Source organism: Oncorhynchus mykiss, chromosome 14, assembly GCF_013265735.2.
Source record: "Oncorhynchus mykiss isolate Arlee chromosome 14, USDA_OmykA_1.1, whole genome shotgun sequence".
Lineage (NCBI taxonomy): Eukaryota > Metazoa > Chordata > Actinopteri > Salmoniformes > Salmonidae > Oncorhynchus > Oncorhynchus mykiss.
The window spans coordinates 19,042,731-19,066,329 of NC_048578.1; the positions used below are offsets into that span (position 1 = coordinate 19,042,731).

At 41.7% G+C, this 23,599-nt stretch overlaps 1 protein-coding gene across 11 annotated transcripts in view; it reads left to right on the forward strand.

Annotated features, from left to right (window-relative positions):
- The window catches only part of LOC110488945 (prominin-1-A), a 112,831-nt gene that overhangs the window by 45,435 nt on the left and 43,797 nt on the right, over window positions 1-23,599 (forward strand). For all 11 annotated transcript variants that reach the window (XM_036943101.1, XM_036943092.1, XM_036943095.1 and 8 more), the window contains one exon: window positions 7,207-7,412. In XM_036943101.1, the coding sequence (XP_036798996.1) occupies window positions 7,207-7,412 (206 nt within the window). The remainder of the gene's footprint in view (window positions 1-7,206; window positions 7,413-23,599) is intronic.

The window sequence follows — 23,599 nt, forward strand, 5'->3', positions numbered from 1 at the left end:
CAGAGCTACCAGTCATCATGGAGCAGCCAGAGCAGTCTGCCAGCATGGAGCAGCCAGAGCTGTCAGTCAGCATGGAGCAGCCAGAGCAGCCAGTCTGTGTCGACCAGTCTCTTCCAGATCTGCCAGTCGTCCAGACTCTTCCAGATCTGCCAGTCGTCCAGACTCTTCCAGATCTGCCAGTCGACCAGACTCTTCCAGATCTGCCAGTCGACCAGACTCTTCCAGATCTGCCAGTCGACCAGACTCTTCCAGATCTGCCAGTCGACCAGACTCTTCCAGATCTGCCAGTCGACCAGACTCTTCCAGATCTGCCAGTCGACCAGACTCTTCCAGATCTGCCAGTCGGCCAGATTCTCCTGGATCCGCCAGTCAGCCAGGATCTTCCAGAACCGCCAGCCAGCCAGGATCTGCCGGATCCAACCACCTGCCTGAGCTTCCTCTCAGTGCTGAGCTTCTTCTCAGTGCTGAGCTTCCTCTCAGGGCTGAGCTACCCATCTGTCCCGAGTTACCTCTGTCCCGAGCTGTCCCTCTGTCCCATGTTATCATTGTGGTGGGTAACCTATTTAGGGACGTTTAGGAGGGGGATTAAAACTGTCATGGAGTGGGGTCCACGTCCAGCGCCAGAGCCGCCACCGCGGACAGATGCCCACCCAGACCCTCCCCTATAGGTTCAGGTTTTGCGGCCGGAGTCCGCACCTTGGGGGGGGGGTACTGTCACGCCCTGACCATAGTTTACTTTGTATTTTCTATGTTTTGATTTGGTCAGGGTGTGATCTGAGTGGGCATTCTATGTTACATGTCTAGTTTGTCTAGTTCTATGTTCGGCCTGATATGGTTCTCAATCAGAGGCAGGTGTTTGTCATTGTCTCTGATTGGGAACCATATTTAGGTAGCCTGGGTTTCACTGTGTGTTTGTGGGTGATTGTTCCTGTCTATGTGTTTTTCACTAGATAGGCTGTTTTAGGTTTTCGTTACGTTCATCACGTTCTTTAGTTTTGTAGTGTTTGCATTGATTCGTGTTTTACGTTTGTTCATTAAAACATGGATCGTAAACCACACGCTGCATTTTGGTCCGACTCTCCTTCTCACGAAGAAAACCGTTACAACAGCCTTATTCTAAAATTGATTAAATTATTACTAACCCATAATGACAAAGCGAAAATATATTTATTGAACATTTTGAAAATGTATTAAAAATATAACATTCAGACCCTTTGCTATGGAACTCGAAAAATTTAACTCAGGTGCATCCTATTTCCATTGATCATCCTTGAAATGTTTTTTTAAACTTGATTGGAGTGCACCTGTGGCAAATTAAATTGATTGGACATGATTTGGAAAGGCACGCACCTGTCTATATAAGGTCCCACAGTTGACAGTGCATGTTAGAGCAAAAACCAAGCCATGAGTTCGAAGGAATTGTCGGTAGAGCTCCGAGACAGGATTGTGTCGAGGCACAGATCTGGGGAAGGGTACCAAAACATTTCTGCAGCGTTGAAGGTCCCCAAAACCACAGTGGCTTCTGGAAGAGGTTTGGAACCACCAAGACTCTTCCTAGAGCTGGCCGCCTGGCCAAACTGAGCAATCGTGGGAGAAGGGCCTTGGTCAGGGAGATGACCAAGAACCCGATGGTCACTCTGACAGAGCTCCAGAGTTCCTCTGTGGAGATGGGAGAACCTTCCAGAAGGTGGCCTGATGGAAGCCACTCCTCAGTAAAAGGCACCTAATAGCCCGCTTGGAGTTTTCCTGAAGGCACGTGAAGTACTCTTAGCACATGAGAAACAAGATTCTCTGGTCAGATGAAACCAAGATTGAACTATTTGGCCTGAGTGGAAAGCGTCACGTCTGGAGGAAACCTGGCAGTATCCCTATGGTGAAGCATGGTGGTGGCAGCATTATGCTGTGGAGGTATTCTTCAGCGTCAGGGACTGGGAGACTAGTCAGGCTTGAGGGAAAAATGAACAGAGTAAAGTACAGAGAGATCCTTGATGAAAACCTGCTCCAGAGCACTCAGGACCTCAGACTGGGGCGAAGGTTCACCTTCCAACAGGACAACGACCCTAAGCACACTGCCAAGACAATGAAGGAGTGACTTTGGGAGAAGTCTCTGAATGTCCTTGAGTGGCCCAGCCAGAGCCCAGACTTGAACCCGATCAAACATCTCTGGAGAGACCTGAAAATAGCTGTTTAGCGATGCTCCCCATCCAACCTGACAGGACTTGAGAGGATCTGCTGAGAGGAATGGGAGAAACTCCCTAAATACAAGTGTGCAAACTTGTAGCGTCATACCCAAGAAGACTTGAGGCTATAATCGCTGCCAAAGGTGCTTCAACAGTCCTGAGTAAAGGGTCTGTATACTTATGTAACTGTGATATTAAAGTGTTTTATTTGTAAACTGTTTTTGCTTTGTCATTATGGGCTATTGTGCGTTGATTGATGAGGGGGGGAAACTGTTTAATCCATTTTAGAATAAGGTCACTCGTGCCAGGCTGGGCAGAGATGCAGAGTTGTTTTTAAACATTTTCTTTAGGTTGGCCTGAAGGATTTTTTTAGGCAAAATAACCCATTCAAAATGGAAAGGTCCTTGAACGTGGGAATATGCCAGGCCTATTGGGCCAAAATTAATGATGGCCTATTGTATAGATAATAAAACAAACATGAACAAAATGTTTAAGAAATCTGTTTTTTTTGCATAAATACTTTGCTACAATGACACACTTAGTTTCTACCTACCTCGTTCCTTACTTTTAGCATGTGCACGTAGTAAGTACACAATCATGTTTTTGGGATAAGTTTTTTTTCAGATTTCACAATGATTCTTTAGATGTGGACACTACTTCAACACACTCCCACTCTTGCTCTTGGTCCCTATCTTTGTAAGTCACCTTGTTTTAGCACCTGTGTGTTCTATCAGTTTCTTAATGGAAATATTTAGTGAACTCCATGACTGTAGCTAAAGCAAGGGGCTATAGTAGCACACAAGTAGACTACAAATGCATGCTGGACTGGGCATGCCCTGACCTCGTGAAGTGAGTGCTACTGGAGTGAAATAGGAGCGGGCAAGGACAGTCTTTAGAAGGATGTTTTAACCATGTAAAGGGATTATATGCCTGGTGGTAACGATTGGACAGAGATGATAGTTTGCTGCTACCAATACCATCCCATCATACAACCTCTCGCAATCTGACAGTTATTCATTCTGGAGAGAAAAGTCACTTTTTCTATCCTTGTTATGCACTGAGAGAATGGCTGTGTGTGTGTTTTCACTCCTAATTGGACAAATGCCAGTAGAAAGTGAGTAGCGCACAGCCCACCTGGAATCTTAACCTTGAGAATGAATCTGATCACGTAGCATTGAGGTACACAAAGTGCCCTTGCAAGTTGCCAAACAGCTTTTGATGGAAACATTTATCTAACAGCAATTGTGGTGGATGTGCAGAACTCTTAACAAAGACAAACAGAACCGTGTAAAGGCAAAAGACAAGGCCAAACCATCAAAGAGCTGGTCAGACATGGATGGATGCTTTGTTCATTATAGTAAAAGTCACACATTCCCTCCGGCTCTGAGATTTACCACCTCTGATAATGTGGAGAGAATGAAGCCAGGGCGAGGGGGCTTTAGCTAAGACAGGATTTCTCTTTATCCATATCCTCCAGGAACTACCTGACTGACACCCAGTGAGCCTTACTCAGCCAAAGAGTGGCTTTAGAAGTTGGATTAACTGAGCCGCCAGAGATTTAGAAACTTTGCCCGAAGTTTTCAAAACGAGCAGAAGAGAAAAGGAGAAGAGGTGGAAAAAAAGTTAGGTTCAGAATAGATTTGAGTCCGAGGTTTTTAAAAATGTTTATTAAACTTTTATTTAACCAGGAAGGGCTCTTTGAGATTTGAAATCTCTTTTTCAAGAGGGTCCTGGAGAGTGCTAAATGGCAAGGCAGCAGATCTCTAGTGCAGGAAGGTCGCTGGGTTATGAAGATTAAGATTACTGTGAATCAGTAGGGGCAGCCATGAGAGGAGTCATTCAGACGTTTTGATAGCTGCCCCTTTCACCCTTTTCATATTATGAAGCAGCATAATGTCATTGTGACAAGTTACATACAGAGCGGGAATTACTGATTCCTATAAAATGTCTACATTTTTAACACCCTCGCTTAGTTCAGTTGAGATAGGAGGAGATAAGCGGGACAGGGACCTTATATAATAAGGGGAGGTGGGAGACAGTGTTCATGATAACTGACATGATAACTTGAGTGCTCTAAAGTTTGGTCCATTGAGTGTTCGAAAGTTTTGTCCATTGGGTGCTCTCAAGTTTGGTCCATTGAGTGCTCTAACGTTAGGTCCATTGAGTGCTCGAAAGTTTGGTCCATTGAGTGCTTGAAAGTTTGGTCCATTGGGTGCTCTCAAGTTTGGTCCACTGAGTGCTCTAACGTTAGGCCCCATTGAGTGCTCTCAAGTTTGGTCCATTGAATGCTCCAACGTTAGGTCCATTGAGTGCTCTAAAGTTTGGTCCATTGAGCGCTCTAAAGTTCAGCCTATTGAGTGCTCTAAAGTTTGGCCCATGTACTTAATCCTCTATGGTCATGACCTCTACTCCATCTCACCTAGCTACCCCCACTGTAGCTTACACTGTTAGAAAAAAGGGGCTATCTGGAACCTAAAACAGTTATTTGGCTGTCCCCATAGGAGAACCCTTTGAATAACTATTTCTGGTTTCATGTAGAACCGTTTCTGCAGAGGGTTCTACATGGAACCCAAAAGGGTTCTACCTGAAACCAAATAGGGTTCTACCTGGGAACCAAATAGGGTTCTCCAATGGGGACAGCCGAAGAACCCTTTTGTAAATTGTAAAGTACGTTTTTTTGTCTGTAATGTATTTTTCGTTATGTGTCGGACCACAGTAAGACTGGCTGTCGCCATTGGCGTCGGCTAATGGGGATCCTAATAAATCAAATCAAACCAAAACCCTTTTTTCTAAGAGTATAGCTAACTGAAGTAGCATTGCTATTTCTGAAGCAACACTAAAGCACTAAATCTTTCTTTACCCTTCACTAGAATTAGTCTCATTCGTTAAACTAATTGCACCTATTGAATTAAACATTTGTCTTGTTTTTTGTTGTTGTTGATTGCATGCATGTCCTTTGTGTTGATGTTCCCACATTTAAAGCAATTGTTGATGCAAAATGTCATGCAATGTATGTTTCTATTGATTTGACATTGTTAATGGCAGGGATCATAAACTATATACACTACCGTTCAAAAGTTTGAGGTCACTTAGAAATGTCTTTGTTTTTGAAAGAAAATCAATTGTTTTGTCCATTTAAAATAACATCAAATTGATCAGAAATACAGTGTAGACATAGTTAATGTTGTAAATTACTATTGTAGCTGGAAACGGCAGATTTTTTTTACGGAATATCTAAGTAGGCGTAAAGAGGCCCATTATCAGCAACCACCTGTGTTCCAATGACACGTTTTGTTAGCTAATCAGAGTTTATAATTTTAAAAGGCTAATTGATCATTAGAAAACCCTTTTGCAATTATGTTAGCACAGCTGAAAACTGTTGTTCTGTTTAAAGAAGCAATAAAACTGGCCTTCATTAGACTAGTTGAGTATCTGGAGCATCAGATTCAATGGGTTCAATTACAGGCTCAAAATGGCCAGAAACAAAGATATTTCTTCTGAAACTCTTCAGTCTATTCTTGTTCTGAGAAATGAAGGCTAATCCATGCGAGATATTGCCAAGAAACTGAAGATCTCGTACAACGCTGTGTACTACTCCCTTCACAGAACAGCGCAAACTGGCCCTAACCTGAATAGAAAGAGGAGTGGGAGGCCCCGGTGCACAACTGAGCGAGAGGACAAGTACATTAGAGTGTCTAGTTTGAGAGCAGACGCCTCACAAGTCCTCAACTGGCAGCTTCATTAAATAGTACCCGCAAAACACCAGTCTCAACGTCAACAGTGAAGAGGCGACTCTAGGCAGAGTTCCTCTGTCCAGTGTCTGTGTTCTTTTCTTTTTTTTGGCCAGTCTGAGATGTGTTTTTTTCTTTGCTGCTCTGCCTAAAAGGCCAGCATCCCGGAGTCGCCTCTTCACTGTTGACATTGGGACTGGTGTTTTGCGGGTACTTTTAAAATGATTAACTTGGATTAGCTAACACAACGTGAACGTGCCATTGGAACACAGGAGTGATGGTTGCTGATAATGGGCCTCTGTACGCCTATGTAGATATTCCATAAAAAAAATCACCCGTTTCCAGCTACAATAGTCATTTACAGTATTAACAATGTCTACACTGTATTTCTGATCTATTTTATTTATTTTATTTTAATGGACCAAAAAAAAGTGCTTTTCTTTCAAAAACAAGGAAATTGTGACAAGGAAAAAGTGACCCAAACTTTTGAACGGTAGTATAGATTCAACCAATATTTTTCTGGGGCTGAATGTCGGGGGGCCAGAACACAATTACAAATAATTTGTATACTGCAAATTGACCACAAGATTCCAAAACAGATATAATATTTGACTAAAACATAATCATTTCGAACCTTGCTTTCATTTGTATACATGTGTCTCTGTAATGCTTGAGAATACTTGGGACGAGATTTAAACAATTTAAGTAATTTGGAGCTGATTTCCAGGTGTTTTTACAGTCTTTTATGTCCAACAATGAAAATGTATTTGTTTTTATTTTATTTTGCTCAGAAAACTTGCGGGTGAAATAAAACCACCCGTCGGCCGTCGGTTGGGAAACCCTGTTTTATGGTGTTATTCCTGTTATCGTTTGCATTTTTGCAGCAAAGTATGCAAATAGTATCAAAATCACACTGATTCAGAAATGATGTCAAACGGTATCACTGTGCCATGCCTAGGCTTAAAGTGTCACACATTTGGCATTGATTTTGAGGATAATATCTCCACAGCCATCAATGCCAGGTTGTAAATGAGAACTTGTTATCAACTGGCCTACCTGGTTAAATAAAGGTGGGGGGAAAAAATTGCCAAATTGCAAAAGCTATCAAACATGGCCATGGAGTAGCCTACTATGTACTGTATGAAATTACATTTAAGGAAAGTGTCAATGCCAACTGTGGGCTCTCATCATCATTCTGGAATCGTCTACTCCTCCCTCTCTACTTCTCCCCCTCTCCTCACTCCCTCTCTCTTCTTCACCGTCTCCCTCCTCCCATCTACTCCTCTTCTCTCCAGGCCATCTACTATGAGACAGGCTTCATGGTGTGTGCCGTGCTCGGCCTGCTCTTCATTGTCCTACTGCCCCTGGTTGGCCTCTTCTTCTGCCTGTGCCGCTGCTGCGAAAACTGTGGTGGCGAGATGCACCAGCGCCAGCGGAAGAACGCTGACTGCCAGCGGGGCCTGCTCACCACACTGCTCTTCGCCACCTCGCTCATCATCACGTGAGTCCACATCCAGTAATATCTTACTTTCATGTATCACTTGGTACGGTTACATGCACACTAATAATTTGATATTAAACTGATAATGGAAGTAGGCGGGTATTGCAATAGTCACGAAAACACCTAACTCTGCTTATTTTAATCAGTGTAAGGTCATAATCGAAGTAAGCATACGCCGTTTAAAACACCTGGTTTTCTGACCAATCTTTCTACATGTAAACAGCTCAATCAGAGTTTCAGCTGTGTATTTGATCTGCATCTACCCTCACCAGCAGCACAAGCCTCCATCTTTAGCGCGAGTGAAGTGAGTTTGGAAAGTATGTATCTTAGAAATTGTTTTCACATACAAATTGTCCGAACTCAGAATCAAATAGGCTTCCCAAAAATAACATGTGGTAAAAAGTTTATTTTGATTTGCGATTTTCTGCGTGTATCTGTGTCCAATCATCAGGTAGCCTGGTTTCAGATGTGTCAATGTAAACAAGATTATTAGGGAAATTGTTATTTTTGCAAAGCATGTAAACATTTAATTCAAGCTATTATATTAATCTGACTATTCACAAGAATCCTTTTAATGTTTGGATGTAACCATACTCAGTGGTGGAAGTCAACTAAATCTGCAGGAAGAGTTCACTTAGTTCTGGTCCCCTTCTGCCTAAAAGCATTGGACCTAAAAGGTTTTCAATTTAAAATGTTGTTCAAACAGGCCTTGGATGTCATTTTAGGGTGTCTTTGTGCTCCGTCCGGATTATAATCTAGGGAAAACACTGGGTAAATATTAAGGCTACACTAGAAGATTTGAGCCCGCCTTGGCTACCTCAGTCCTCCTACTATAAATGTAACACAATACAACCACACATTAATCACAGCTTATATCAAGAGACCCCCCTGGAATCTTCTTCAAAAGGCCAACTACTATGTTTTTAATGATAATTTATAAACAATGTGGAATGGACATTTTACATAGACACAGTGCCTTCAGAAAGTATTCACACCCCTGTACTTTTTCCACAGTTTGTTGTGCTACAGTCTGAATTTAAAATGTATTAAATTGACATTTTGTGTCACCGGCCTACACACAATACCCCATAATTTTGAAGTGGAATACTGAATTTAGAGATTTTTATGAATTAATTAAAACTAAAAGACTGTAATGTCTTGAGTCAATAAGTAACACCTTTGTTATTGGAAAGTCTAAATAAGTTCAGGATAAAAAATGTGCTTAACAAGTCATAGAAAGTTTAATGGACTCACTCTGTGTGCAATAATAGTGCTTAATATCCCTTTGACCATTGTGAAGTTATTAATTACACTTTGCATGAGAAGGAAGCCAGTACAGAAAAAAATATATTACAAGACATGCTTCCGGTTTGCCAAAAGGCACTGAAGTAAAACTGCCAAAAATGTGGCTAAGGAATTAACTTTATGTCCTGAATACATGTGGAAAATGTTCCACTCTTCACATTTTCAAGCATGGTGGTGGCTGCATCATGTTATGGGTATGCTTGCCATCGGCAAGGACTAGGTAGTTTTTTAGGATATAGAGCTAAGCACAGGCAAAATCCTAGAGGAAAATCTGGTTTAGTCTGCTTTCCAAAAGACACGGGGAGACAAATTCACCTTTCAGTAGGACAATAACCTAAAACAAAAGGCTGCACTGGCGTTGCTTACCAAGACGACATTGAATGTTCCTGAGTGGCCTAGTTACGATTTTGACTTAAATCATCTTGAAAAGCTATGGCAAGACTTGAAATTGGCTGTCCAACAATGATCATCAACCAACTTAACAGAGCATGAAGAATTGTAAAAATAATAATGTGCAAATATTGTACAATCCAGGGCCCAGATTCACAAAACACTTCTTACGCAAAAACGTAACAAGCTTCTTAAGAAAAAAAAGAAGTTCATAAGATAGTTCGTAAGTGCAATTCCTCAACAATATCTTAAGATATAATGATTTTCTTACGAACTTCTCAAATATCTTCTTACAAATCTTCTTAAGAGGTGTGTTGCTAGGCAACCGTTTAACTAGCAATGGCAATCGTGTTAGCATATTTCAATGTTCTAAAACATGTTCTTGGGTTTAAAATAATCAATACTGAAACTTTCAGATGAAGTTTGTGAGTGAATTAAACATGGTCAATTTCTTTTATGAACTTTTTCTCTCACTGCCCTGAGTTTAAGACAATAGTTTATCTATCTTGGAATTAAGAATTATTTTCAATAATCTAATTTCATCTTAACTTTTTGCTTAAGGAGAAACATAAGAAATTACACAAAAAAATGTTCAATAACCTTTTTGAGTAATGGCAACTTTGCTTAACTTTCTTCTTAAGTCTATAGTTAAGGGGAAAATGGTAGTTAAGAATACATTTATTCTTAAGAAGGTTTTGTGAGTCTGGGCCCAGGTGTGCAAAGCTCTTAAATACTTACCCAGAAAGACTCACAGCTGTAATAGCTGCCAAAGTTGATTCTAATGTGTTGACTCAAGGGTGTGGATATATTTCTGTATTTAATTTTCAATAAATTTGGAAAAATTTCTAAAAACATGTTTTCACTTTGTTGTTATGGAGTATTGTGTGTAGTTGGGTGAGATATATTTCATACATTTTGAATTCAGGCTGTAACACAACAAAATGGGGAATAAGTCAAGGGGTATTAATACTTTACATAATATGCGTTTTTATAGTGTCTCTATTCAATAGTCTTTTGACTCAATTAATGCTGTTCCTGCTTCAGTGTTCTCCCTCAGCATCTTTTCCGAACACAGTACATCACCTACTGACTTGCATCACTTTAGATATCCAGTGGTGATTGTGAGAAACAAATGGTCAAATGTACTTACAGCACATTATTGGCTAGGCAGTAGAAATAGCCATATACAGACACAATATAGACCGTGTCTGTGCCTTTGGCTCTACGGTGGAGGAGAGAGGATTCACCAAGCTTCTGTTCTTTGTTTGATGTTCCTGTCTTTTACGGCTTTATTGGAGAGTGCTGCATTATTACAAATTCCAGAGGGGAATCCTAGCTCCACGGAGACAAGTGTCTGAGAGAGAGAAACAACCCAGAGCTCTTATTAAATCTCCCCGGCCACCAGGCGAAGACGCCACAACGATTCTAATGAAGCAATTACACTGGGCACAGGGGTGAGGAGACCACCTCTCGAGCTGAGGGACAGGGAGTGTGTTACCCATAGGGCACATGCACGCGTACAGCGCATACACATAGTACTCACACACACAAACACACACACACAGGGTATTACCAAAAGAGCGCAATCGCTGACAGCTATGGGGCGAGGATGAGACGTTTTACAGCGAGGACAGGGGGTGGTATCCCAGAAACTTTTTAATTTGAATATGTAAGGCTTGCAGGCACATTATTAGAGAGGAAGAGAGAGGGTGAGACATAAAATTGACATGGGTGGTGTATTACACTATTTCTGTTTGATTGAATGTGAAAGTGTATTTTTAAGGTGTAGGCCTATAAAGCTTTCTGGAATGGATTATAGGTTGGTATGCCAAAGATGTCTTCGAAACTTAGGTGTAGCATCACATTGTGGTTTGTAAGGTACACTCTATATACAAACCTATGTGGACACCCCTTCAAATGAGTATATAAGGGATATTTCAGCCTCACCCGTTGCTGACAGGTGTATAAAATCGAGCACACAGCCATGCAATCTCCATATCCAAACATTGGCAGTAGAATGGCCTTACTGAAGAGCTCAGTGACTTTCAACATGGCACCGTCATAGGATGCGACCTTTCCGACAAGTGAGTTTGTAAAATGTCTGCCCTGATAGAGCTGCCCCAGTTAACTGTAAGTGCTGTTATTGTGGAAACGTCTAGGAGCAACAACGGCTCAGCGGCTCAGAAGCTCACGGAACGGGACTGCCGAGTGTAGCGCGTAAAAATCGTCTGTCCTCGGCAATACTCACTACCGAGTTCCAAACTTCCTCTGGAAGCAACGTCAGCTACTGTTATTTTATTGTTGCTCTTTTATTTTATTTATTTATTTATTTTTAAAAAATATATATACTTCTGTTTATTTTAGTAAATACTTTCTTAACACTTTTTTCTTAAAACTGCATTCTTGGTTAAGGACTGTTGTATTCGGCGCATGTGACAAATAACATTTGATTTGAATTCCACTGTTTGTCGGGAGCTTCATGAAATGGATTTCCACGGCCGAGCAGCCGCATACAAGCCTAAAATCACCATGTGCAATGCCAAGTGTCGGCTGGAGTGGTGTAAACTTCGCCGCCATTGGACTCTGGAGAAGTAGAAACACGTTTTCTGGAGTGATGAGTCACGCTTCACCATCTGGCAGTCCGATGGACGAATCTCGGATACCAGGAGAACGGATGCCTAGCGCGAACTAAACTTTGGTGGAGGAAGACTAATGGTCTGAGGCTGTTTTTCATGGTTTGGGCTAGGCCCCTTAATTCCAGTGAAGGGAAATCTTACAGCATGCAATAACATTCTAGACGATTCTGTGCTTCCAACTTTGTGGAAAAAGTTTGGGGAAGGCCCTTTCCTGTTTCAGCATGACAAATGACAATGCCCCCGTGAACAAAGCGAGGTCCATACAGAAATGGTTTGTCGAGATTAGTGTGGAAGAACTTCCATCAAACACCTTTGGGATGAATTGGAACGCCGACTGCGAGCCAGTCCTAATCACCCAACATCAGTGCCTGACCTCACAAATAATAATTTTGCTGAATAGAACCAAGTCCCTGCAGCAATGTTCCAACATCTAGTGGAAAGCCTTCCCAGAAGAGTGGAGGCTGTTATAGCAGTAAAGGTGGGACCAACTCCATTTTAATACCCATGATTTTTGGTCATGTAGTGAATGTTTTTGGTACAATACTCCTATTTGTCTTTAGTTGTGTCACTATTATGAGGTTTGACTGGTTCAGATATAAAAGATTTGAAGGGACAGTGAGCTCAATGTCTCATCTAAAGCCACACATCTGACCAGACAGACAGGTGCACTGACTGCATTCGAGGGAAAGATGCTAGAGGATGAAGAGGATAAGAAAGCTTGTTCTCTGTGTATTATTCTCTCTGTACTGTCCTCTGTGTATTATCATCTATGTATTATCATCTGTGTATTGTCCTCTGTGTACTGTCCTCTGTGTACTGTCCTATTCATTCCATATTTATCTCAGGCTTGAAATAGAGCAGCACTGCCAAGCCTTCACCATACGTTCTTAATAACTTTGTAAATGTTTGAATTATGTCGTTTCCAATATCAGTTCCAACCTCCACAACTTTCAAATGAGTTCTGTTATGTCGTTGGAAGTCATGCCATATGACAGTTCATAGGCTACTGTGTAGAACACAACAGCAAGCCTTTTGCCTTATATTTTAAATTAATCTATTGTTCAGAAAGCAACAGATGTAGATTACAGATTAAAGTTAGGACTACAAAAGAAAAGTATTACTACAAACTATGGTTTTAGTAACCTTTCAGTGTAAAGATGATTATCCGTACTGCAGTAAGAGAGATACCCTGTCTCATAATGGACCAATGATGCGATCCACTAATCTATTAATAGACCTTTTCCCCCGTACTATGGGAACAATAGAATAGTCCCAAAAGCCTCTAGTATTTGATCATGTATTTGACCCAAGTATCCATCTCTCCCTGTCTAGAAGTATTAACATAGACTGATGTTATCTGCTTTGTACAGTATGGGGTGCCTCGTTCTACCTTGTGTGTGCTGATGATGAATCATTGACGTAGTGGCCCAATTAATATGTGGAAACAACTTACCATCACTGCCCTGCTTTCTCCGGGTGCACAGAACACTGTCAGTGCACGCCATGGTGAGCTGAACACACAGACGCAGGCAGACAGACACGCACACTCACACATAGATGCGCGCAAGTACACACATATTTGAATCATTATGTGCGCCCATTCACATATTTGATAGAGTTTCACTTATGAAATATAACATATGGATCGTTCACATGATATGTACAGAGAACAGTATGGCTGTGACACACACTACCTCTGCCTGCTTTTTTGTCAGATGGTTATTTTCCTCCACAGCCACCTCTCTCAGCCAACATGGAGATTCTACTACACCGCACCTCGGCAACAGAGCTCCCCAGAAGCCGTTGCCAAGGCACTAAACTCCTGCCGTTAGGCCTTGTTGTCATGGGGGAGTGATATGAAAGAGTGGCACCACTGTACTGTAGCGCTAAAAGCCAAGCACCTGCTTTAACAAGATACAGACAGACGGGACAGACAGTACAGACAGGCAAGCAGGCACACAGACAGACAAGACCGACGGGAGACAGACAGACAGACAGGAGAGGGCCCAACTTACATCTTAGCGCAGATTGTCATTAAAGCCCAAGCTAATAAGGCTAACACCCTGGTCACATAAAGGGTTGAACAGGACCACTGTATGTGTTGGAATACCGATGTGTTACCACTGGACTGGAACAAAAGCCTGTACTCACCCAGCAGCTCTCCAGGAGAGGAGTTAGAGAGGCTCATTCTAGCCTTATCCCAATCAAGAACAAAACTGAGACCAGACAAATATTGAAGCACAGAATATATCTGCCTGATATCAGGCTTATCTTGAACTGAGAGTTGGCTGTGACCTGCCATCTTTGGGACACTGCTCTACAGACCTGAAATGAACCTGGGAAAGTGCTCAGACTATTGAAACAACATTTACACAATGAGACCGATGTATGGAGTGGAGACGTCCCTGAATTAATTTAACAAAATAAGAACCATATTTAAAGTAACTTCAGATCCAGTAAAGCCTAAAAATAAACATTGGACCTAATATTTACATCTTAGTGCAAATTGTCTTCAAAACCCAAGCTAATAATATCAGGGCCCAAAATGATAAGCCCCAGACAGGTCATCACAGGAGACTGAGGAGAGATATTGTTACTGCTATTAAATGATAGTGTATTATGGTATGATAATGATTATTATAACATCACTAGCTTTTGAACTATTGAACTTTCACACAGCTTTCACATCAGCTGTCAGAGCAGCTTACCGATAATTGCACCTGTACATAGCCCATCTGTAAATAGCCCACCCAACTACCTCATCCCCATATTGTTATTTATTATTTGCTTCTTTGCACCCCAGTATCTCTACTTGCACATTCATCTTCTGCACATCTATCACGTCAGTGTTTAATTGCTAAATTGTAATTAATTCACCACTGTGGCCTATTTATTTCCTTACCTCCCTAATCTTACTACATTTGCGCACACTGTATAGACTTTTCTATTGTGTTATTGACTGTATGTTTGTTTATCCCATGTGTAACTGTGTTGTTTGTGTCGCACTGCGTTGCTCTATCTTGGCCAGGTCGCAGTTGTAAATGAGAACCTTTTCTCAACTGGCCTACCTGGTTAAATAAAGGTGAAATAAAAAAAATAACGAGGCAGTCATGCCCTGACAAGTTATTCTGGTTTTAAAAGCATTGTTGCTTAAAGTTCCCTTGTTTACACTTTCAAGTTGAGGGAATGGAGAAAAATGCATGAACATTATGGATGATAGAGATTTTGTCATGTTATTAAGAAAATACAGATATGATTTGTTTCCTGTGTTTTGCACCCAAGACTGTGACAGTAGCTCTTGGTGGATGGGTAGTTGCACTTGTGGTCTTGAAAGAGCAGCATTTGTATAGTTGATAAAAGAAGTCTTTCATTCCTTTGTGTAACTTTTTGTCTTTGTGGTCCGATTGCAGCTCTGCTTCTGATCCCCACATGTTACAGTTTGGAACATACCCTTTATGTTCCCAGGGTGAATGGCCTTATCTATGTGTTTAGGGGATCGAAAGCTATGTCACAGACACACAGACGCACACACACTCACACATGTGAATGCACACTTATGTATGCATGCAAACACATATGTGGGAGAAATGTCCTGATGTGAAGTTATTACGCACCTATACTATACTCACACATGTGAATCCACACATGTGCATGCATACATATTCACACAAACATACACTACCGTTCAAAAGTTTGGGGTCACTTAGAAATGTTCTTGTTTTTGAAAGAAATGTTTTGTCCATTAAAATAACATCAAATTGATCAGAAATACAGTGTAGACATTGTTAATGTTGTAAACGACTATTGCAGCTGGAAACAGCAGATTTTTTATGGATTATCTACATAGACGTACAGAAGCCCATTATTAGCAACCATCACTCCTGTGTTCCAATGACATGTTGTGTTAGCTAATCTAAGTTTATCATTTTAAAAGGCTAGTTGATCATTAGAACACCCTTTTGCAATTATATTAGCACAGCTGAAAAATGTTCTGAAAACTGTTCTGATTATAGAAGCAATAAAACTGTCCTTTAGACTAGTTGAGTATCTGGAGCATCAGCATTTGTGGGTTCGATTACAGGCTCAAAAGGGCCAGAAATGAAGACCTTTCTTCTGAAACTTGTCAGAGAAATTGCCAAGAAACTGAAGATCTCGTACAACGCTGTATACTTCTCCCTTCACCGAACAACGCAAACTGGCTCTAACCAGAATATAAAGAGGAGTGGGAGGTCCAGGTGCACAAGTGAGCAAGAGGACAAGTACATTAGAGTGTCTAGTTTGAGACACAGACGTCTCAGATGTCCTCAACTGGCAGCTTCATTAAATTGAACGTCAACAGTGAAGAGGTGACCACGGGATGCTGGCCTTCTAGACAGAGTTCCTCTGTCCACTGTCTGTGTTCTTTTGCACATCTTAATCTTTTATTTTTATTGGCCAGTCTGAGATATGGCTTTTTATTTGCAACTCTGCCTAGAAGGCCAGCATCCCGGAGTCGCCTCTTCACTGTTGACGTTGAGACTGGTGTTTTGCAGGTACTATTTTATGAAGCTGCCAGTTGAGTACTTGTGAAGCGTCTGTTCAATATAGTGTTCAATATTCCCAGGTAAGGACTATTTATCTCTATACCATTTGTATTTCATATACCTTTGACTATTGGATGTTCTTATAGGCACTTTAGTATTGCCAGTGTAACAGTATAGCTTCCGTACCTCTCCTCGCTCCTACCTGGGCTCGAACCAGGAACACAACGACAACAGCCACCCTCGAAGCAGCGTTACCCATGCAGAGCAAGGGGAACAACTACTCCAAGTCTCAGAGCGAGTGACGTTTGAAACGCTATTAGCGCGCACCCCGCTAACTAGCTAGCCATTTCACATCACATCGTTACACCAGCCTAATCTCGGGAGTTGATAGGCTTGAAGTCATAAACAGCAGAGCTCTTGGCAAAACGCACAAAAGTGCTGTTTGAATGAATTTTTATGAGCCTGCTGGTGCCTACCATCGCTCAGTCAGACTGCTCTATCAAATCATAGACTTAGTTATAACATAAATAACACACAGAAATATGAGCCTTAGGTCATTAATGTGGCCGAATCCGGAAACTGTAATCTCGAAAACAAGATGTTTATTCTTTCAGTGAAATAGGGAACCGTTCCGTATTTTATCTAACGGGTGTCATCCATTAGTCTAAATATTCCTGTTACATACAACCTTCAATGTTATGTCATAATTACGTAAAATTCTGGCAAATTAGGCGGCCCAAACTGTTGCATATACCCTGACTCTGTGTGCAATGAACGCAAGAGAAGTGACACAATTTCACCTGGTTAATATTGCCTGCTAACCTGGATTTCTTTTAGCTAAATATGCAGGTTTAAAATTATATACTTGTGTATTGATTTTAAGAAAGGCATTGATGTTTATGGTTAAGTACACATTGGAGCAACGACAGTCGTTGATTGATTGTTTTTTATAAGATAAGTTTAATGCTAGCTAGCAACTTACCTTGGCTTACTGCATTCGCGTAACAGACAGGCTCCTCATGGAGTGCAATGTAATCAGGTGGTTAGAGCGTTGGACTAGTTAACTGTAAGGTTGCAAGATTGAATCCCCCGAGCTGACAAGGTTAAACTGTCGTTCTGCCCCTGAAGGCAGAACGTTCCTAGGCCGTCATTGAAAATAAGTATGTGTTCTTAACTGACTTGCCTAGCTAAATAATGGTGTAAAAAAATTAAAAAAATTGGCGCTCAAAAATACAGATTTCCGATTGCTATGAAAACTTGAAATCGGCCTTAATTAATCGGCCATTCCGATTAATCGGTAGACCTCTAGTGTTAACCCCATTGTAACATGTTGTGTTAGTAATGTTAACCTTATTGTAACGTGTGGTGTTGAATAACCCCATTGTAACATGTGGTGTCAGTAGTGTTACTCCCATTGTAGCATGTGGTGTCAGTAGTGTTAACCTTATTGTAAGGTATGTTGTCAGTAGTATTATGTAACCCCATTGTAACATGTGGTGTCAGTAGTGTTAACACCATTGTAACGTGGTGTCATTCGTGTTAACGTCATTGTAAAGATGTGGTGTCGGCAGTGTTAACCCCATTATACCATGCGGTGTCAGTAGTGTTAATCCCATTGTAACATGTGGTGTAGGTAGAGTTAAAAAAAACAACAACACTGAGTTACACATAAACAAACCTCACGGTCAATAACACAATAGAAAAATCTATGTACAGTGTGTGCAAATGTAGAAGAGTGGGGAGGCAGGAAATAAATAGGCCATGGGGACGAAATAATTACAATTTAGCATTAACACTGGAGTGATAGATGTGCAACCCTAATTTAACATGTGCTGTTGGTAGTGTTAAGTAACACCATTGTAACATGTATGTTAACCCTATTGTAACATGTGGTGTCAGCAGTGTTAACCTTATTGTAACGTGTGGTTTCGGTTGTGTTAAGTAGCCCCATTGTAACATGTGGTATTGGTAGTGTTAACCCTATTGTAATATGTGGTGTCGGCGGTGTTAACACCATTGTTTCAAGAAGTCTTTACATTACTTTTGCTTGTGTGCTGTCCATTAGACTTACCGATAGAGAAGACACATGACCAAGCTAAACCAGCAGCTGCTATTGTATGTCTGCACAAAATTAGCTTTGTTAAGCTGGGGATAATAACCTAATAAGGACTAAGTAAATAGTCTGGTCACCCCATGTCCACACTAAAGCCCCTTTTCACTATGATAGTAAGACACTATTAGGGAACCATAGGTGCTTATGACAAGTCTGGTAAGTAATGCATTATGATGGTACCAATATGCAATAGTGGATTTGTAATTAGGACAGGAGTTGATTCAACTCTTATACAACCTTGAGCAACCAACCACCAAGGATACTTGGTATGGAGTCATGGATGCTAACATTGCTGTCAGTCTTGCAGTCTAAGACTATATATCAAGGCCTGAAACACCCATTGTCTTCCATTATACAGTATGACTACCCAGGGTCCTTGTAGGGTAAGGAATGTGATGCCTCCTGTAGATGCACTGCACACACACACACACACACACCTATGTTACTGTGTACTTTACTTTATGTTAGGTGCTCTGAACTGACAATGTGTCCTTACATGACACGACACTAGGAGGCTAAATTGCATGTTGCAGTGTGAAAGCTTTTTAGCTACCATAACACTGAATTATGTATTCACTAGCTGATTAATTCTTTATAGGAGATGTTGCTGAGCTGCGCTCAGGTTTTGAGTGTGACCTTTTGTTATTTTCGAAAATGGAATTCCAAAGTAATGTGCTCAAAAGTAAAGAATAAATGTTTTGTAAATGAAAATAGTTGATATAATTCAGGGGTAGGCAACTAGATACAGCTACGGACCGATTTATATCGTAACGGATGTTCTGTCACGCACCGGACCTTAGAGATCCTCATTATTCTCTATGTGTGGTTAAGTCAGGGTGTGACTCGGGTGGGAAAGTCTGTTTTCTATTTCTTTGTTTTTTGGCCGTGTGTGTGTGTGTGTGTGTGGTTCCCAATCAGAGGCAGCTGTCTATCTGTCTCTGATTGGGTTTTGTGGGATCTTGTTTTCTGTTTAGTGTCTGTACCTGACAGAACTGTGCGCTTTCGTTTTCACTTTGGTTATTTTGTTTGAGTGTTTAAAAAAAAATAAAAAATAAAAATCATGAACACTTTGGTCCACTCCTTTCGCCGAGAGCCGTAACATGTACGGGTGGGTGTACACTACAAATTGACCACAATTAAGCCCAAAAAGAGAATGTATTTGAAAATAACCATCATTTCACACCTTGATTATGTAACGGATGTGAAACGGCTAGCTTAGTTAGCGTGGGCGCTAAATAGCGTTTCAATCAGTGACGTCACTTGCTCTGAGACCTTGAAGTAGTAGTTCCCCTTGCTCTGCAAGGGCCGCGGCTTTTGTGGAGCGATGGGTAACGATGCTTCGAGGGTGACTGTTGATGTGTGCAGAAGGTCCCTAGTTCGCGCCCGGGTATGGGCGAGGGGACGGTCTAAATTTGTACTGTTACAATTACATTGAGACATGATCACATATCTCTTTTTTTCATTTGTGGAAATACTTGGGAACAGATTTCCTGAATTAACACATTTTTAACTGAATTCCTGGTGATCAAAATAGTTTTTTTTTTGTTGCTAAAAACATGCGGGACTGTTATAGTCCGCGGGCCGCCTGTTGCCGGCCCCTGATATAATTTGTAGTGTTGGTGTGCTTGTTGCCTTTATATATAGCTGTCTGTAGTGATAATAATGACATACTGTGCCATTCACGATGTAATTTTATTCATCTCCATTAATCATAAAACCTCTTGCCTAGTAGATAGTTTACTAGCTCATGAAGTATAGCACCGCTTTATACAGGTCCTTCATACAGTAAAGTGTATTTTAATGAAAACAAAATGGATAATGATATTAAAGATTAAATCATTTTGAAAGATGATAGCAGTCACTTCCTTTCCTTAGCCTAAGTGCTCAGCCCAGTTCTGTGGTATGTAGGGCAGGCTGTGTGTCTCTCTAAACCAGTAGTATCCATTCATATTACACATCATTTTAGACCAAACACTCATGGAATTGTTCAGTATTCACACAAAGCATGGTGCTACACTGTTTTGCTGTTTGTTTGACCCTTTCGACTAAAGGTCATATCAGTAAATGTGACATTAAAGAAGAAGAATACTTTATTGGCTATTTATTATACATCTGATCCGGCTTCAAAATACCAGACATCACATCCGCAACAAAACCAAGACCTATTGATTTCAATCTAACTTGTAATTGCGTTACACAGCTGTTATTTTATGGCCTATAATTAGTGGGTACTCTAACCTGTGAGCACAATATGAAAAGGCTACATCTTACTCTGTGCTACATCTTACTCCGTGCTACATCTTACTTCGTGCTACATCTTACTCCGTGCTGCATCTTACTCCGTGCTACACCTTACTCCGTGCTACACCTTACTCCGTTCTACATCTTACTCCGTGCTACATCTTACTTCGTGCTGCATCTTACTCCGTGCTACATCTTACTCCGTGCTACATCTTACTCCGTGCTACATCTTACTCCGTGCTACATCTTACTCCGTGCTACATCTTACTCCGTGCTGCTTCTTACTCCGTGCTGCTTCTTACTCCGTGCTGCTTCTTACTCCGTGCTGCATCTTACTCTGTGCTACATCTTACTCCGTGCTGCATCTTATTCCGTGCTGCATCTTACTCCGTGCTGCATCTTACTCCGTGCTGCATCTTACTCCGTGCTGCATCTTACGCCGTGCTACATCTTACTCCATGCTGCATCTTACTCCGTGCTACATCTTACTCCGTGCTGCATCTTACTCCGTGCTACATCTTACTCCGTGCATACATCTTACTCCGTGCTGCTTCTTACTCTGTGCTACATCTTACTCCGTGCTACATCTTACTCCGTGCTGCATCTTACTCCGTGCTGCATCTTATTCCGTGCTGCATCTTACTCCGTGCTGCATCTTACTCCGTGCTGCATCTTACTCCGTGCTGCATCTTACTCCGTGCTACATCTTACTCCGTGCTGCATCTTACTCCGTGCTACATCTTACTCCGTGCTGCATCTTACTCCGTGCTACATCTTACTCCGTGCTGCATCTTACTCCATGCTGCATCTTACTCCGTGCTGCAACTTATTCCGTGCTGCATCTTACTCCGTGCTACATCTTACTCCGTGCTGCTTCTTACTCCGTGCTACATTTTATTCCGTGCTGCATCTTACTCCGTGCTGCATCTTACTCCGTGCTACATCTTACTCCGTGCATACATCTTACTCCGTGCTGCTTCTTACTCTGTGCTACATCTTACTCCGTGCTACATCTTACTCCGTGCTACATCTTACTCCGTGCTGCTTCTTACTCTGTGCTACATCTTACTCCGTGCTACATCTTACTCTGTGCTACATCTTACTCCGTGCTGCATCTTACTCCGTGCTACATCTTACTCCGTGCTACATCTTACTCCGTGCTGCTTCTTACTCCGTGCTACATCTTACTCCGTGCTACACCTTACTCCGTGCTGCATCTTACTCCGTGCTACATCTTACTCCGTGCATACATCTTACTCCGTGCTGCTTCTTACTCTGTGCTACATCTTACTCCGTGCTACATCTTACTCCGTGCTGCATCTTACTCCGTGCTACATCTTACTGCATGCTGCTTCTTACTCCGTGCTACATCTTACTCCGTGCTGCAGCTTACTCCGTGCTACATCTTACTCTGTGCTACATCTTACTCTGTGCTACATCTTACTCCGTGCTACATCTTACTCCGTGCTGCATCTTACGCCGTGCTACATCTTACTCTGTGCTACATCTTACTCTGTGCTACATCTTACTCCGTGCTGCATCTTACTCGTGCTACATCTTACTCCGTGCATACATCTTACTCCGTGCTGCTTCTTACTCTGTGCTACATCTTACTCCGTGCTACATCTTACTCCGTGCTGCATCTTACGCCGTGCTACATCTTACTGCATGCTGCTTCTTACTCCGTGCTGCATCTTACTCCGTGCTACATCTTACTCCGTGCTGCTTCTTACTCTGTGCTACATCTTACTCCGTGCTACATCTTACTCCGTGCTGCATCTTACTCCGTGCTACATCTTACTGCATGCTGCTTCTTACTCCGTGCTACATCTTACTCCGTGCTACAGCTTACTCCGTGCTACATCTTACTCCGTGCTGCTTCTTACTCCGTGCTAGATCTTACTCCGTGCTAGATCTTACTCCGTGCTAGATCTTACTCCGTGCTGCATTTTATTACACCTGATTCAGTTGATCAGCTATTCGTCAGTATCTTGTTTGGATCAATTAACTGGAGGATAGGGCTTCATATCCTTAGTTTTGACCACTCCTGTCATTCACAGAGAATAGGGAATGGGGTCTCTAGAGACTGGAGAGAGATAAAGAGAGGACTGAGAAAGCACTGTCCTGTCCTAGCACAACACAGCTGAATACAGGCCATTGTTAGGCCATGCAAAGCCATGGAGCCACTAGACCGTGTAATGCTACACTGCTCAGAGTACTGGCCTATATTAATTTCTATAGGCTAACACTGTTTGTTTTCACAGTTATCATAACTTGTTTCCTGTGGTCATATTTTTATGTCTCATTGACTTTGTTCCTCTTGTAGGCATTCATTTCACACAGCATATTTTTAGTTAGCATATAGCTAACTATCTCAAGATGAGTTTCCGTTTTTCTCATTCCGACTGAAATATTTGTTTTGTTTACTCGTTGAATGGGGTAGCACACTCTGTAGTCTATTGTCAGTTTCCCTGCTCTGGTGAGAGCTACAGTTTCAGAGTATAATCTAGGCACTAGATCAGGGTCCATTCTCTTCCACACTCACTCACAAGGAGTTGGGAATTCACTTGCTGCCATCTTCAAAGCCCCTTTGTTCATCGGTAGAGATTCCGCTGACCTTACTGGACAACGCTGACAGAGAGCTGGAGAGAGAAAGAGAGCGAGAGAGTTAGAATGAATTGGGGAGACAGACGGAAAGAGAGAGAAAATAACGTGAGAGGGGAAATTACAGTGAGAGAATGAGGGAAGGAACGAGAGAGAGTTGCACAAGAGGCTTTTGTCATCTGGTAGCCATTTTGATTCTCTGTTGATCCGCATGCCTACTGCCTTGCCCTAGTACATTAGCATAATGTCCATACAACTTACGTTAGCCAATAGTCACTTGGACGTGCTGCCAAATTCTATAAAATGACTTTGGAGGCGGCTTATGGTAGAGAAATTAACAATCAATTCTCTTTCAACAGCTCTGGTGGACATCCC